The sequence below is a fragment of the Pristiophorus japonicus genome, chromosome 11 (assembly GCF_044704955.1).
Source record: "Pristiophorus japonicus isolate sPriJap1 chromosome 11, sPriJap1.hap1, whole genome shotgun sequence".
NCBI classification, from domain to species: domain Eukaryota; kingdom Metazoa; phylum Chordata; class Chondrichthyes; family Pristiophoridae; genus Pristiophorus; species Pristiophorus japonicus.
Genome location: NC_091987.1, coordinates 1,905,983 through 1,919,528, shown reverse-complemented (window position 1 = coordinate 1,919,528; position 13,546 = coordinate 1,905,983). Strand labels below are relative to the sequence as shown.

Sequence of the window (13,546 nt, the reverse complement as noted above, 5' to 3'; positions counted from 1 at the left end):
TGATCATAATATGATAGAGCCTCACGTTACGTTTGAGAGTGCCTTGCCTAACTCCGAAACCAGAGTCGTAAACTTAAATAAAGCCAATTACATAGGTATGAGGGGTGAGTTGGCTATGATAGATTGGAAAAATAGATAAAAGGTGTGGCAGTAGATAAATGCAATGGTTAGCATTTAGAGAAATAGTTCCTAATTCTCAACAACTACATTCCATTGAGAAACAAAAACTCCACAGGAAAGGTGATCGATCCATGGCTAACTAAAGAATTTAAGCATATCATTAGATTGAAGGAAGAAGCTTATAATGTTGTGAAGAATCGTTGTAAGCCTGAGGTTTGGGAAAGTTTCAGAAACCAGATGACCAAAAATTAATAAGGGAACAAAATTGACCATGAGAGGAAACTAGCAAAAAGTATGAAAACAGATTGTAAGAGCTTCTACAAGTATGTAAAAAGAGAGTAGCAAAAGTAAACATTGGTCCCTTAGAAACTGAGGCAGGAGAAATTATTATGGGGAATAAGGAAATGGCAGAAACATTAAACAAATATTTTGTATCTGTCTTCACAGCCAAAGATGCAAAAATCATACCTAAAATGGTGGGGAACCAAGGATCTAATGAGGGTGAGGAACTTAATGTAATTAATATAAGTAAAGAAAAAGTACTAGAGAAATTAATAGGACTAAAAGCTGACAAATCGTCATGTCCTGGGCCTGCAACCTAGGGTTCTAAAAGAGGTTGCTGCAGAGATAGCGGATGCATTGGTTTATCTGAATGGTGGCAGATTAGGAAAAGGGGAGGTGCAACGAGACCTGGGTGTCATGGTACATCAGTCATTGAAAGTGGCATACAGGTACAGCAGGCGGTGAAGAAAGCAAATGGTATGTTGGCCTTCATAGCTAGGGGATTTGAGTATAGGAGCAGGGAGGTCTTACTGCAGTTGTACAGGGCCTTGGCGAGGCCTCACCTGGAATATTGTGTTCAGTTTTGGTCTCCTAATCTGAGGAAGGACATTCTTGCTATTGAGGGAGTGTGAAGGTTCACCAGACTGATTCCCGGAATGGCAGGACTGACATATGAGGAGAGACTGGATCAACTGGGCCTTTATACATTGGAGTTAAGAAGGATGAGAGGGGATCTCATAGAAACATATAAGATTCTGACGAGACGGGACAGGTTAGATGCGGGTATAATGTTCCCGATGTTGGGGAAGTCCAGAACCAGGGGTCACAGTCTAAGGATAAGGGGTAGGCCATTTAGGACTGAGATGAGGAGAAACTTCTTCACTCAGAGAGTTGTTAACCTGTGTAATTCCCTGCTGCAGAGAGTTGTTGATGTCAGTTCATTGGATATATTCAAGAGGGAGTTAGACATGGCCCTTATGGCTAAGGGGCTCAAGGGGTATGGAGAGAAAGCAGGAAAGGGGTACCGAGGGAATGATCAGCCATGATCTTATTGAATGGTGGTGCAGGCTCGAAGGGCCGAATGGCCGACTCCTGCACCTATTTTCTATGTTTCTATGATCTTTCAAAATTCCCTAGATTCTAGAATGGATTGGAAGGTCGCAAATGTAACACCACTTTCAAGAAAGGAGGGAGAGAGAAAACAGGGAACTACAGGCCAGTTAGCCTGACATCTGTCATTGGGAAAATGCTGGAACCATTGTAAAGTAAGTGGTATCAGGACACTTAGAAAATCATAATATGATTAGGCAGAGTCAACATGGTTTTATGAAAAGGAAATCGTGTTTGACAAATTTATTAGAGTTTTTTGAGGATGTAACTAGCAGGGTAGATAAAGGGGAACCAGTGGATGTAGTATATTTGGATTTCCAAAAGGCATTCGATAAGGTGCCACATAAAAGATTATTACACAAGATAAGGGATCATGGAATTGGAGGTAATGTATTAGCATGGATAGAGGATTGGTTAATGGGCAGAAAACAGAGAGTAGTGATGAAGGGGTCTTTTTCAGCTTGGCAGGCTGCAACTAGTGGGGTGCTGCAGGGATCAGTGCTGGGGCCTCAGCTATTTACAGTCTATATTAGTGACTTAGATGAAGGGACCGAGTGTAATGTATCCAAGTTTGCTGACGATACAAAGCTAGGTGGGACAGTAAACTGAGGTGAACATAAATGTCTGCAAAGAGATATTGTTGGCCTAAGTGAGTGGGAAATAAGGTAGAAGATGGAGTAATATGTAGAGAAATATTAGGTTATTCACATTAGTAGGAAGAATAGAAAAATATATTTTTTAAATGGTGAGAAACTTTTAAATGTTGGTGTTCAGTGAGATTGGGATGTCCTTGTGCAAGAAACACAGAAAGCTAGCATGCAGGTACAGCAAGCAATAAGGAAGGCAAATGGCATGTTATCCTTTATTGCAAAGGGTTTGGAGTATAAGAGTAAGGAATTCTTGCTACAATTGTATAGGATCTTGGTGAGACCACAGCTGGAGTACTGTGCACAGTTTTGGGGCTAGAACCTCCAAATGGCATGCTTAACATCCACTTAACGCCCATTTTACCGCCGAAATGACGTATAATGCCTATATTTTGCCCATTTTGGCACAAAATGGAAACTGATGGGCATTTTTAGGAAACTTATCACCGAGCGTTACTTTCCCCATGTGGTTAACACCGGGAAAAAATATTACCGCCTGCCCACATTTTTGGGGCGGAATCATCAGAATGAGCGAAATCAACACCCATAGTGTCGCTCAGCGTTACTTTCCACATGGAATTAACGCCGAAATTCAATAATACCGCCCGCCCACTTTTTGGGGGCGGAATCATCAGAATGAGCGAAATCAACACCCAGAGTGTCGCTCAGCGTTACTTTCTGCACAGAATTAACGCTGAGATTCAATAATACCGCCCGCCCACTTTTTATTGTCGTAAAGAGCACATTTGGCGAAACTGACGTCCAGGAGATCGCCCCCTGTCACTTTCCCCACCTCGCACACATATCGCCCACAATATCACTCGCTCAAAAAACAGCCCACAAAAAGTGGAACTGTTCTGAACGAACGCCAGCGGTGTGGCTGGCATTTTTAAATCCCACTCTTATGAGGAGCTGAAATTTGAACGATTTGCCTGAAAGAGCGTTAATGTGAGTGACAACCCTGACACACTGCTGTGCGTGTGCAGCTTAGACATCAGTGGTGCCCATCGCCTTGGTGCCAGTTAAAGTTTACGTTGATTGATGTTAAGTTGTATTTAGCCCTTTCATGGTAAGGAATCACCAGTGTGTAACAGTGCAGCTATCTAAGACAATGCGCAACAAGGTTATGTTCAATAACAAAAATTTTATACCAACATTGGTCTGAAATCAGAAGTATCGCAGGCAATAACACCAAACCACCGCCCGCATCCCACTTTTTCCACCATTGACATCAATCACATGTTCAACATGTCCAGCAACACAGAATACAAAGGCAAAAGAGGACCATGTCCCCAGCCCCCATACAATGCAACAAATTGCATACACCCAGATGGAGATATAACACAGCCATCACCTGCGGACATGCACCTCACTTTCCTTCCCCCCCTCTGATTCACCCCACCTCTACCCCTTCCCCTCCTCGCTCCACGGCGCCTGGCCGAGGAGCTCCTCAGGCGGTGCCTCATTGGGGGGGATGAAGGCAGATGCATTGGTTGGACAGGTACGGGAGTGGGGGGTGCCGAGGGGGCAACATTCTCTAATACAGAAGCAGGATCTTAGTCCTTGCTCTCATCTGTCGTTCGCAGTGGTGATGCGGAACCTAGGAGTGGAGTGTCGCGCTCGGGGACCATTGGGAGGCCGGTGGCAGCAGTGTTCCTGGCTATCGCATCCAGGGTCTCCTCCATCCGCGGAATGTACTCGGTCATGGTGGCCACTGTCGGGATATGCCCCTAATGCTTCGATGAGCTGGTCACCAATATCTACGGTCCTCCTGGACAACTGTACCATCTCTCTGCTGTCATGTGGCACTCGTGGAACAGACCTGCCATGGCCACGGAACCTCCACGTGGTCGGCGCGACCCTGGGGACAAATGGGATGCACTGCGGCGAGGTGCTCAGAGCTCCTCAGCACCAGATGTAGGATCGATCATTCGTCGACTCCTGCCCCGCGCCCCCACCTCCTGGCCTCTGTGGTCTTGCCTTGGGACGCGCTGCTGGCTGAGCTAAAAAACACAAATGAGGTTATTAGAGGAGAAGGGGGTGCTAGGGTCACAAGGTGAGTCCAGCGCTACACACAGCATATGCACGACAAAAGCACCATCGCAGACATAACGTTTCATGACATTTGCATTGCAATGATTTTCATTCGACCATCATTATTTCTATAACAATTTTAGAAATCATCTATCATATATGAGTGGGTGTGGCATCTATAGATTTACATTACGCAATGGTGTAAACTTTACTCACGTGGCATCGCTTCAGGGTCTGCAGATGTGTCCGTGGCTGTCCGGGGGTACTTCCCCACGAGTGTGAGCACTCGCTCCTCCATCTCAGTGATGTCGCTGGGGACTGGTGGCCCCCCACCCGTTCGCCTCTGCACGGACCTCATCGTCGAGAGCTTCTTCTGTAAAAGGTGACAGGATGACATGGCATGAGATCATTGCGTGATATCATTGCTAGGTACTGTCACAGACACTGATACAACTCATAACCGACAGATGTAATCATCATTCTTATGAAAATTATCCTTCTCACCTAAAGACATGCACTGTGACCGCAGGCTTTGAGTAAAACATTCCGGGTAAAAGTGAGAGACCTCACATCTGACGATAGTCACTCATGACTGTTACAAATCAAATTATATAAATACATAAGTACATGTAAATCAATGTAATACTCTTGCGGATCCCACAAGGTCGTTCCATCGTTTGCGGCATTGGTTGCCCTCATGAACCTCGTTGGTCACCGACGAGACCACCTCTGCTATCTCGGTCCATATCCTCTGGTAGGCCTTTGGGGTGGGCTTCCCACGCCCTCCCTGTGTCAAATCACCCCAACGTAACTCGACCTCCTGCAGGAGGGAGGCATTTGCCTCGTCCGAGAACCCTCCTGGCTCTTTTGCGCCCTCCAATGTGCTCCTCTCCCACCTCACTGCTCTCTCCAGCGTCAGTCTCCAAAGCGTGCTGTGATGCCTCCTCCTCTCTCAGACACGTCTTCAAAAAAATTTAACGCTATCACCCATTTGATATCGCTTCCGGTAATGCCCATTTTCATAAATGGAAACGAGGTGTTTTGAGAATGGGCGAGAAGCCGGTGATCTGAAAATCCTTTTTTAATGCCCACGCCGAAAATAATGTCCATCTTTTTGGTGATAACCACAAAAGTGGAGGTTCAAGGCTTCTCTAACAAAGGTTCACTAGATTGATTCCTGGGATTAGAGGGCTCTCATGATGGGAGATTGTGTCGAATGGACCTATTCTCTGGGGTTTAGAAGAATGAGAGGTGATCTCATTGAAACATACAAGATACTGAAGGGGATTGACAGGGTAGATGCTTTGAAGTTGATTCCCCTAGCTGGAGTGTCTAGAACTAGGGGGCAAGTCTCTGGATAAGGGGTAGGACATTTAAGTCAGAGATGAGGAAGAATCTGTTCACACAGAGGGTTGTGAATCTTTGGAATTCTCTGTCCCAGAGGGCTGAGGCTGCTGAGACTCTGAATATTTTCAAGGTTAAGATAAATAGATTTTTGGAGTCTAGGAGAATCCAGTGATATGGATATTGGGCAGGAAAGTGGAGTTGAGGTCAATGATCAGGCATGTTCTTATTGATGACTCATCAGGGGAGGGCAGCAGCAGCCAAGTTCATGGCACCATGGGTGGCTCTGCTGCACAGGAGGACAGGAAAAAGAGTGGGAGAGCGATAGTGATAGGGGATTCAATTGTAAGGGGAATAGATAGGCGTTTCTGCGGCCGCAACCGAGACTCCAGGATGGTATGTTGCCTCCCTGGTGCAAGGGTCAAGGATGTCTCGGAGCGGGTGCAGGACATTCTGAAAAGGGAGGGTGAACAGCCAGTTGTCGTGGTGCACATTGGTACCAACGATACAGGTAAAAAACGGGATGAGGTCCTCCGAGACGAATTTAGGGAGCTCGGAGCTAAATTTAAAAAGTAGGACCTCAAAAGTAGTAATCTCAGGATTGCTACCAGTGCCACGTGCTAGTCAGAGTAAGAATCGCAGGGTAGCTCAGATGAATACGTGGCTTGAGGAGTGGTGCAGAAGGGAGGGATTCAAATTCCTGGGGCATTGGAACCGGTTCTGGAGGAGGTGGGACCAGTACAAACCGAACGGTCTGCAATGTCCTAGGGGGAGTGTTTGCTAGTGCTGTTGGGGAGGAGTTAAACTAATATGGCAGGGGGACGGGAACCTATGCAGGGAGGCAGAGGGAAATAAAAGGGAGACAGAGGCAAAAGATAGAAAGGAGAATAGTAAAAGTGGAGGGCAGGGAATCCCAAGGCAAAAAACAAAAAGGGCCACATTACAGCAAAATTCTAAAGGGGCAAGGTGTGTTAAAAAGGCAAGCCTGAAGGCTCTGTGCCTCACTGCGAGGAGTATTCGGAATAAGGTGGACGAATTAACTGCGCAGATAGCAGTTAATGGATATGATGTAATTGGCATCACAGAGACATGGCTCCAGGGTGACCAAGGCTGGGAACTCAACATCCAGGGGTATTCAACATTTAGGAAGGATGGACAGAGAGGAAAAGGAGGCGGGATGGCGTTGCTGGTTAAAGAGGAAATTAATGCAATAGTAAGGAAGGACATTGGCTTGGATGATGTGGAGTCGGTATGGGGGGAGCTGCGGAATACCAAAGGGCAGAAAACGCTGGTGGGAGTTGTGTACAGGCCACCAAACATTAGTAGTGAGGTTGGAGACAGCATCAAACAAGAAATGAGGGATGTGTGCAATAAAGGTAACATAGAAACATAGAACATAGAAAATAGGTGCAGGAGTAGACCATTCGAGCCTGCACCACCATTCAATAAGATCATGGCTGATCATTCCCTCAGTATCCTTTTCCTGCTTTCTCTCCATACCCCTTGATCCCCTTAGCCGTAAGGGCCATATCTAACTCCCTCTTGAATATATCCAATGAACTGGCATCAACAACTCTCTGCGGCAGGGAATTCCACAGGTTCACAACTCTCTGAGTGAAGAAGTTTCTCTGAGTGAAGAACGGCCTACCCCTGCACCTATTTTCTATGTTTCTATGAATGGCAGAGCAGGCTCGAGGGGCTGTTTGGCCTACTCCTGCTATTTCTTATATTCTTATGTAAGCTTTTGATCACCTGCCCTAATTTCTCCTTATGCGGCTCTGTGTCAATTTTTTTGTCTTCAAATGTTCCTGTGAAGCGCCTTGGGACATTTACTATGTTAAAGGTGCTATTATAAATACAAGTTGTTGCTCTGGTTGAGAAATCCGGCGGGATTGTTGCAATTGTGCGGTGGGGTCCAGGAACAAATCCTCAGGCCTCTCTTGCCCCGGCCTTCCCTCTACTTCCCCACACGATGCGGGTTTGGGAACCGCCCCCCAATCCCAGCACTTACCTTATGCCAGGGCCCGATCCCTTAGGTCTCCAGTGGTGGCTGTTATGGGTGCTGATAGTGGGTGCATTTGTGATCAAAAATTTCCTAGATTCTGGAATGGTCTCAGTGGATTGGAAAATAGTAAGTGTAACCCCGCTATCCAAGAAAGGAGGGAGAAAAAAATCATGGAACTACAGGGCCAGTTAGTGTGACATCAGTTGTCAGGAAAATGCTGGAAACCATTCAGGAAGTGGTAACAGGGCACTTAGAAAATCATCACATAATTAGGCAGAGTCAACATAGTTTTATAAAGGGAAATCGTGTTTAACAAATTTATTAGAGTTTTTTGAGGATGTAACTAACAGAGTAGATAAAGCGAAAACAGTGGATGTAGTATATTTGGATTTTCAAAAGGCATTTGCTAAGGTGCCACACAAAAGTTGTTACACAAGATAAGGCCTCATGGGGTTGGGAATAATATATTAGCATGGATACAGGATTGGTTAAAGGACAGAAACAGACAGTAGGTATAAATGGGTCATTCTCAGGTTGGCAGGCTGTAACCCGTGAGGTGCCGCAAGGATCAGTGCTGGGGCCTCATCGGTTTATAACCGATATTCATGTCTTAGATGAAGAGACTAAGTGTAATGTATCCACGTTTGCTGATGATACAAAGCTAGGTGAGTAATTAAGTTGTGAGGGGTACACAATGGGCTAAAAATTTGGGTGGTTTGCGCCACCTGTTAACGCCATGAAATGTCGAAAAAAACGGCGGCTGCACTCTTCGATCAGCCGAATTTCAGAGATGTACAAAAACTGTAGGGAAGTAATAGTAGGAGATTTCAACTACCCTAATATTAACTGGGATAGAATTAGTGTGAAAGTTATAGAGGGTGCAGACTTCCTAAAATGCATTCAGGAGAACTTTTTTAGCCAGTATATACTAAGCCAAACAAGAGAGGGTGTGGATCTGGACTTAGTTTTAGGGAATAAAGCTGGGCAGGTGGAAGGGGTATCAGTGGAAGAGCATTTTAGTGCTAGTGATCATAATTCGGTTAGATTTAGGGTTTAGGACAAAGATAGACCAGGAATAAAAGTTCTAAATTGGGGAAAATCCAATTTTACCAAGCTGAGATGTGATTTAGCCAAGCTGGACTGGAAACAGCTTGTGGAAGGTAAATCAGTGCCAGATCAATGGGAGGCATTCAAGGAGGAGATCCTGAGGGTTCAGAGCAAGTATGTTCCCTTAAACAAAAATGGTAGGACAAATAAATCTAGAGCCCCTTGGATGTCAAGGGACATGCAGAGTACGAAAAAGAAAAAAAGGGAGGCTTATGACAGATACCGAGGGCTCAATACTGCAGTAACCCTAGAGGACTACAGAAAGTGCCCACTCACTTATCCTGTCTATATCCTTTTGCAGATTTTTTGTGTCCTCCTCACAATTTGCTTTCCCACCCATCTTTGTATCATCAGCAAACTTGGCTACATTACACTCGGTCCCTTCATCCAAGTCATTAATATAGATTGTAAATAGTTGAGTACCCAGCAACGATCCCTGCTGCACCCCACTAGTTACTGTTTGCCAACCATAAAATGACCCATTTATCCTGACTCTCTGTTTTCTATTAGTTAGCCAATCCTCTATCCATGCGAATATATTACCCCTAACCCCATGAACTTTTATATTCAGTAACCTCTTATGTGGTACCTTATCGAATGCCTTCTGGAAATCCAAATACACCACATCCACTGGTTCCCCCTTATCAACCCTGCTCATTAAATCCTCAAAGAACTCCAGCAAATTTGTCAAACATGATTTTGTTTTCATAAAACCATGGTGACTCTGCTTGATTGAATCATGCTTTTCCAAATGTCCCGCTACTGTTTCCTTAATAATGGACTCCATTTTCCCAACGACAGATGTTAGGCTAACTGGTCTACAGTTTCCTGCTTTTTGTCTGCCTCCTTTTTTTAAATAGGGACGTTACATTTGCGGTTTTCCAATCCGCTGGGACCGCCCCAGATGCATACAACCAATGCATCCACTATCTCTGCAGCCACTTCTCTTAAGACTCTAGGATGTAAGGCATCAGGTCCAGGGCACTTGTCCGCCTTTAGTCCCATTATTTTACATACTACTACTTCATTAGCGATAGTGATTGTATTAAGTTCCTCCCTACCTATAGCCCCTTGATTATCCACTATCCACTCCTTCCATGCTGTAAACTTCTATGATTCTATGATGAATTCCAAAATTGCATTACAAAGTTAACTAATCACCCGAGTACATTCCCTTAGTGGCTACAGCATGGCTGGTGGAGGTTTACTGACTTTCCATAGGGGACACTGTAGATGGTCTTACAGGATGATCTTGAGCAGCTCTGAGCCAAACGGCCCGGCTGGAGACTGCACCATCTAGCATGGGCGCCTGCAGTCTGGATTGGATGGCTGACAGGCAACACAATGGCACTGGCAGAGTGGCAGTGCCGTAATTTCCTTGTTGTTATGGTGGATTCTAACTCCACCCCTACCAACGAGTTACCCAGTCGCATAAGCCCCTTCGTCTGGCTAAACCGAAAGAATTCCTCCCGAGAAATAGCCCCTAATGCTTCACTTCTGAGAAAACCCCGAGCCCTTTGTCTCACCCAGCTCACCTGGGATCTCTGGTTAGCGGCTTGGGACACTCACGATCAGGCTCACCACTACACACACTGTTGGTTTCCTCGCTCAGCTCAGCTGTGGCAAGGCGCTGCCTGGTTTTCAGTCTCGGTGGCTCCTTCTGCGGAACTGTGGCTTCCTCCTCTGGTACATCAATCTTGGTGGAGCGAGAGGGAGAGAGAGCTCTCTCTAGATACAAGTTGCAAGCTACAAGCTAAAGTGGAAAAGAGCTTCTCTTTATGGGAGTCTTGCTACTCCCTATCTTTCCCACCAATCTTTAAAATCCTTTTGTTTCTAAGCATGGGCACTTAGAGAGATGGGCCATCCAACCCATGTGTATTGGACTAATGGCCCTTAATCTGGGCATCTCTCTCAGTCTTTGTGTTGGGAAAGACCTGGCTCCTCTTTGGCTGGCCAGGCTGGTGGGTTCATTGTTCTGCTCTTCTTCTGAGGTGGAGACGAGAGCTGCTTTTGTATATTAGGGTGGCCCTTCCTGGCCAACAGCTCTTTTGTCAATAGTCATGGCCCCCATCCTTTAGCTGGGACTGGTGGGCAAACCCGTACATGACTGACAGTTCTTTTGTCACAGCTAACTGCCATGCGGTCTCTGGAGGTTTAACAAAAATCAGCTTTTTCACGTATCTGCCCAGGGTGACCCCAGCGCAGGGAAAATACCCTCAGAAAAAAAATAAAGTCCACGGAATGTTCTCGACTAAGTCCACTCTTTAAACAGAAACTTTGCGATCGCTTCAGCTTAAAGCTTTGCGCAAGGTTGGGGCCAGATTCCTCCATGCTCCTTGACAGTGGCAAGAGGTTCTCTGGCAGGCCTGCCATTGCACCAAACATTTCTGTGTGCATGCTCATCATCCTTCTTCTGTAGGCTGCCCCATCAAAGTCCTCATCTGAGTCAAGTGCAGCAGAAAGCATGTGTGACCTTGCCTTCCGGGAGCCAGTATCAGCGCTACCCTTTCCCCCTACACTGGCTGAGCCCACGTGTGACCAGTGACTCACCACGTGCAGATCCCAGCTCGATAGAAACCTTTAAGGTTTGTGCAGGGCCATTTTCTGAGCTGGTCTCTGGAAGTGTCAGATCGAGTGACGCTGTCTCTCCTTCTCTATTGCTCTCCTCCTCTAGTTCTTGATGTATAGACTGGGCTGGTTAGAGATCTTGTGTATCTGAAAGTGCCGTTCCATTGAGTCAGCTCTTAGTTATTGTGAGCAAGGGTGGTACCAAAAAGCTCAAATTAGAGGTTGTGATGCTGTACAATACTTTAAGGTATTAACCTAAGGCAATGGATTCAAATACCTCGGTGAAGTTAAATGTAGTGGCAAGAGGGTGATTTTGTCATTCTATTCTCCTTGCAAAGGAAAAGTTGTTCCATAATGATTGGCAACAAGCAGCATTAAATTCCACAACAGTGCTGAGAGTGCTGCACTATCGGAGGTGCTGTCTTTCAAATGAGACGCTAAACTGTGGCCCCATCTGCCCTCTCAGGTGGGCTTAAAAGATCCCGTGGCACTATTTCAAAGAAGAGCAGGAGAGTTATCCCCGGTGTTCAGGCAAATATTTATCCCTCAATCATAGAAACATAGAAACATAGAAAATAGGTGCAGGAGTAGGCCATTCAGCCCTTCTAGCCTGCACCGCCATTCAATGAGTTCATGGCTGAACATGCAACTTCAGTACCCCCTTCTCTAACATCACTAAAAACAGATTATCTGGTCGTGATCACATTGCTGTTGTTGGGAGCTCGCTGTGCACAAATTGGCTGCCGCGTTTCTGACATTACAACAGTGTCTACACTCCAAAAGTATTTTATTGGCTGTAAAGTGCTTTGAGACGACCAGTGGTCCCGAAAGGCACTATATAAATGTAAGTCTTTCTTTCTTTAAAGTTACTTGGCTGCCAGTAGGAGATGGAACAGTAGGAGGCCAGCTACCAAACACAGGTTTGATCCACTCAGTGTTTGGCGTTCTGCCATCTGTTTGGAGGCACTTTGGTGGTCATGTTTTACATTAAACAATCTGAATAAACTGCTTTACTGAAGCACAGAGTCATGATCAGGGCAACACTGCCCTGAAGACAGGTAGTGCTATAGCGGTTGCACGGCACATTTATAAGATAGCACACTTGAATAAGTTAACATTTCAAAATTTAATAAATTAGCACCAGACGCTAATATTTTTTAACTTAAAAAAAATTTGCCGTTTCTGCTCCAGGGAGGAAGTGGGGCGCTAAATCAGGCACCCCACTTCCTTCCTGAACCGTAGCAGGCAGCAGGTGGAGCGGGAGGTGTGCAACGCTGTACACTGGACCACGTGCTGCCGCGTTGGAAGGCTCCATCCCTCCCTTAAAGGGAAGGGCCATTGCTGCAGGCTCTGCAAAGGAAAAACTTACCTAGACCCCGCGTCAGCCGCAATCCGGCCCGATCAGCCCGATGTACTGCAGCAGAGTGCCAGGCTGATTGGTCGCGGGGGCTAAACAACAAAAAACATTCAAAGAGAGCATTGTATAATTTTTTTTCACCTACCTCGGTCACCTCGCCTTGAAGTATTGCCCCCGAATCTCCCGGCTCCCTGATGCACGCCTCTTGCGGCTGATAGTGTTTTCGTCCAGCGATGCTGCAGGGGGCGCTACCGGGGGCGATGCGCACAGTGATGATGTCACAATCTTCGAGCGCAGGAAATCGGGGCACAACGCCATACCGCCACCACAACATTCCTGCCGAATTTAGCGGGAGTTGCTGATCTCGCTGCGCCTGGTCGCAAACACGTTTGCGTCCCATTATCGCCCCCCAGAGGCGTTAACAGGAGATTCAAATGAGCCCAATTTCTCAAACGATTCAAAACTTTGGAGTCAGGCTTGAATGCCCAAAGCAAAATTGAAGAATTAGATACATTAGTAACAATGGAGGGATATGACATAGTAATCATATCAGAGACATGGCTTATGTTTGGGCAGGACTGGGACCTTATATTCCTTGTTGTAACATTTCAGGAAGATAGATAGGTGGGGTGGCAGTGGTATAGTGTGAAAATATAAGGGCCTGGAATTTCCTCAGAGTTGGACCCATTTCAATGCCTTAAGTACACAGGAAGTGCAGCGGAAACCCTATTAGGCTACTCTGAGGAACTTTCCGGCCAATTATGCATCTTTTTTAAAGGGTTAGAAGCTTTCAATAAGATGTTTTAAGCAAAGAAAGCCCATGTTCTATCCGAATATCTGAGGCATGTAAACATAAGTGTCTAAGAAAATCTGAAAGGGTTGACCAACAGAGAGATTTGGACAGAAACCATATGGTTGGAGATCAAAGTAAAGTTACATTAGTGGGTTTGCATTACAGGCCCTCTAACTGTG

General features: G+C 45.9%; 1 protein-coding gene across 1 annotated transcript in view; it reads right to left on the bottom strand.

Moving 5' to 3' along the window:
- LOC139276425 (GATA zinc finger domain-containing protein 14-like) overlaps positions 1–12,974 on the bottom strand; it is a 40,010-nt gene extending 27,036 nt beyond the window's left edge. The window contains exon 1 of the mRNA XM_070894394.1: positions 12,720–12,974. Within this exon, the coding sequence (XP_070750495.1) occupies positions 12,720–12,974 (255 nt within the window). The remainder of the gene's footprint in view (positions 1–12,719) is intronic.
- Between the last annotated feature and the right edge of the window lie 572 nt (positions 12,975–13,546).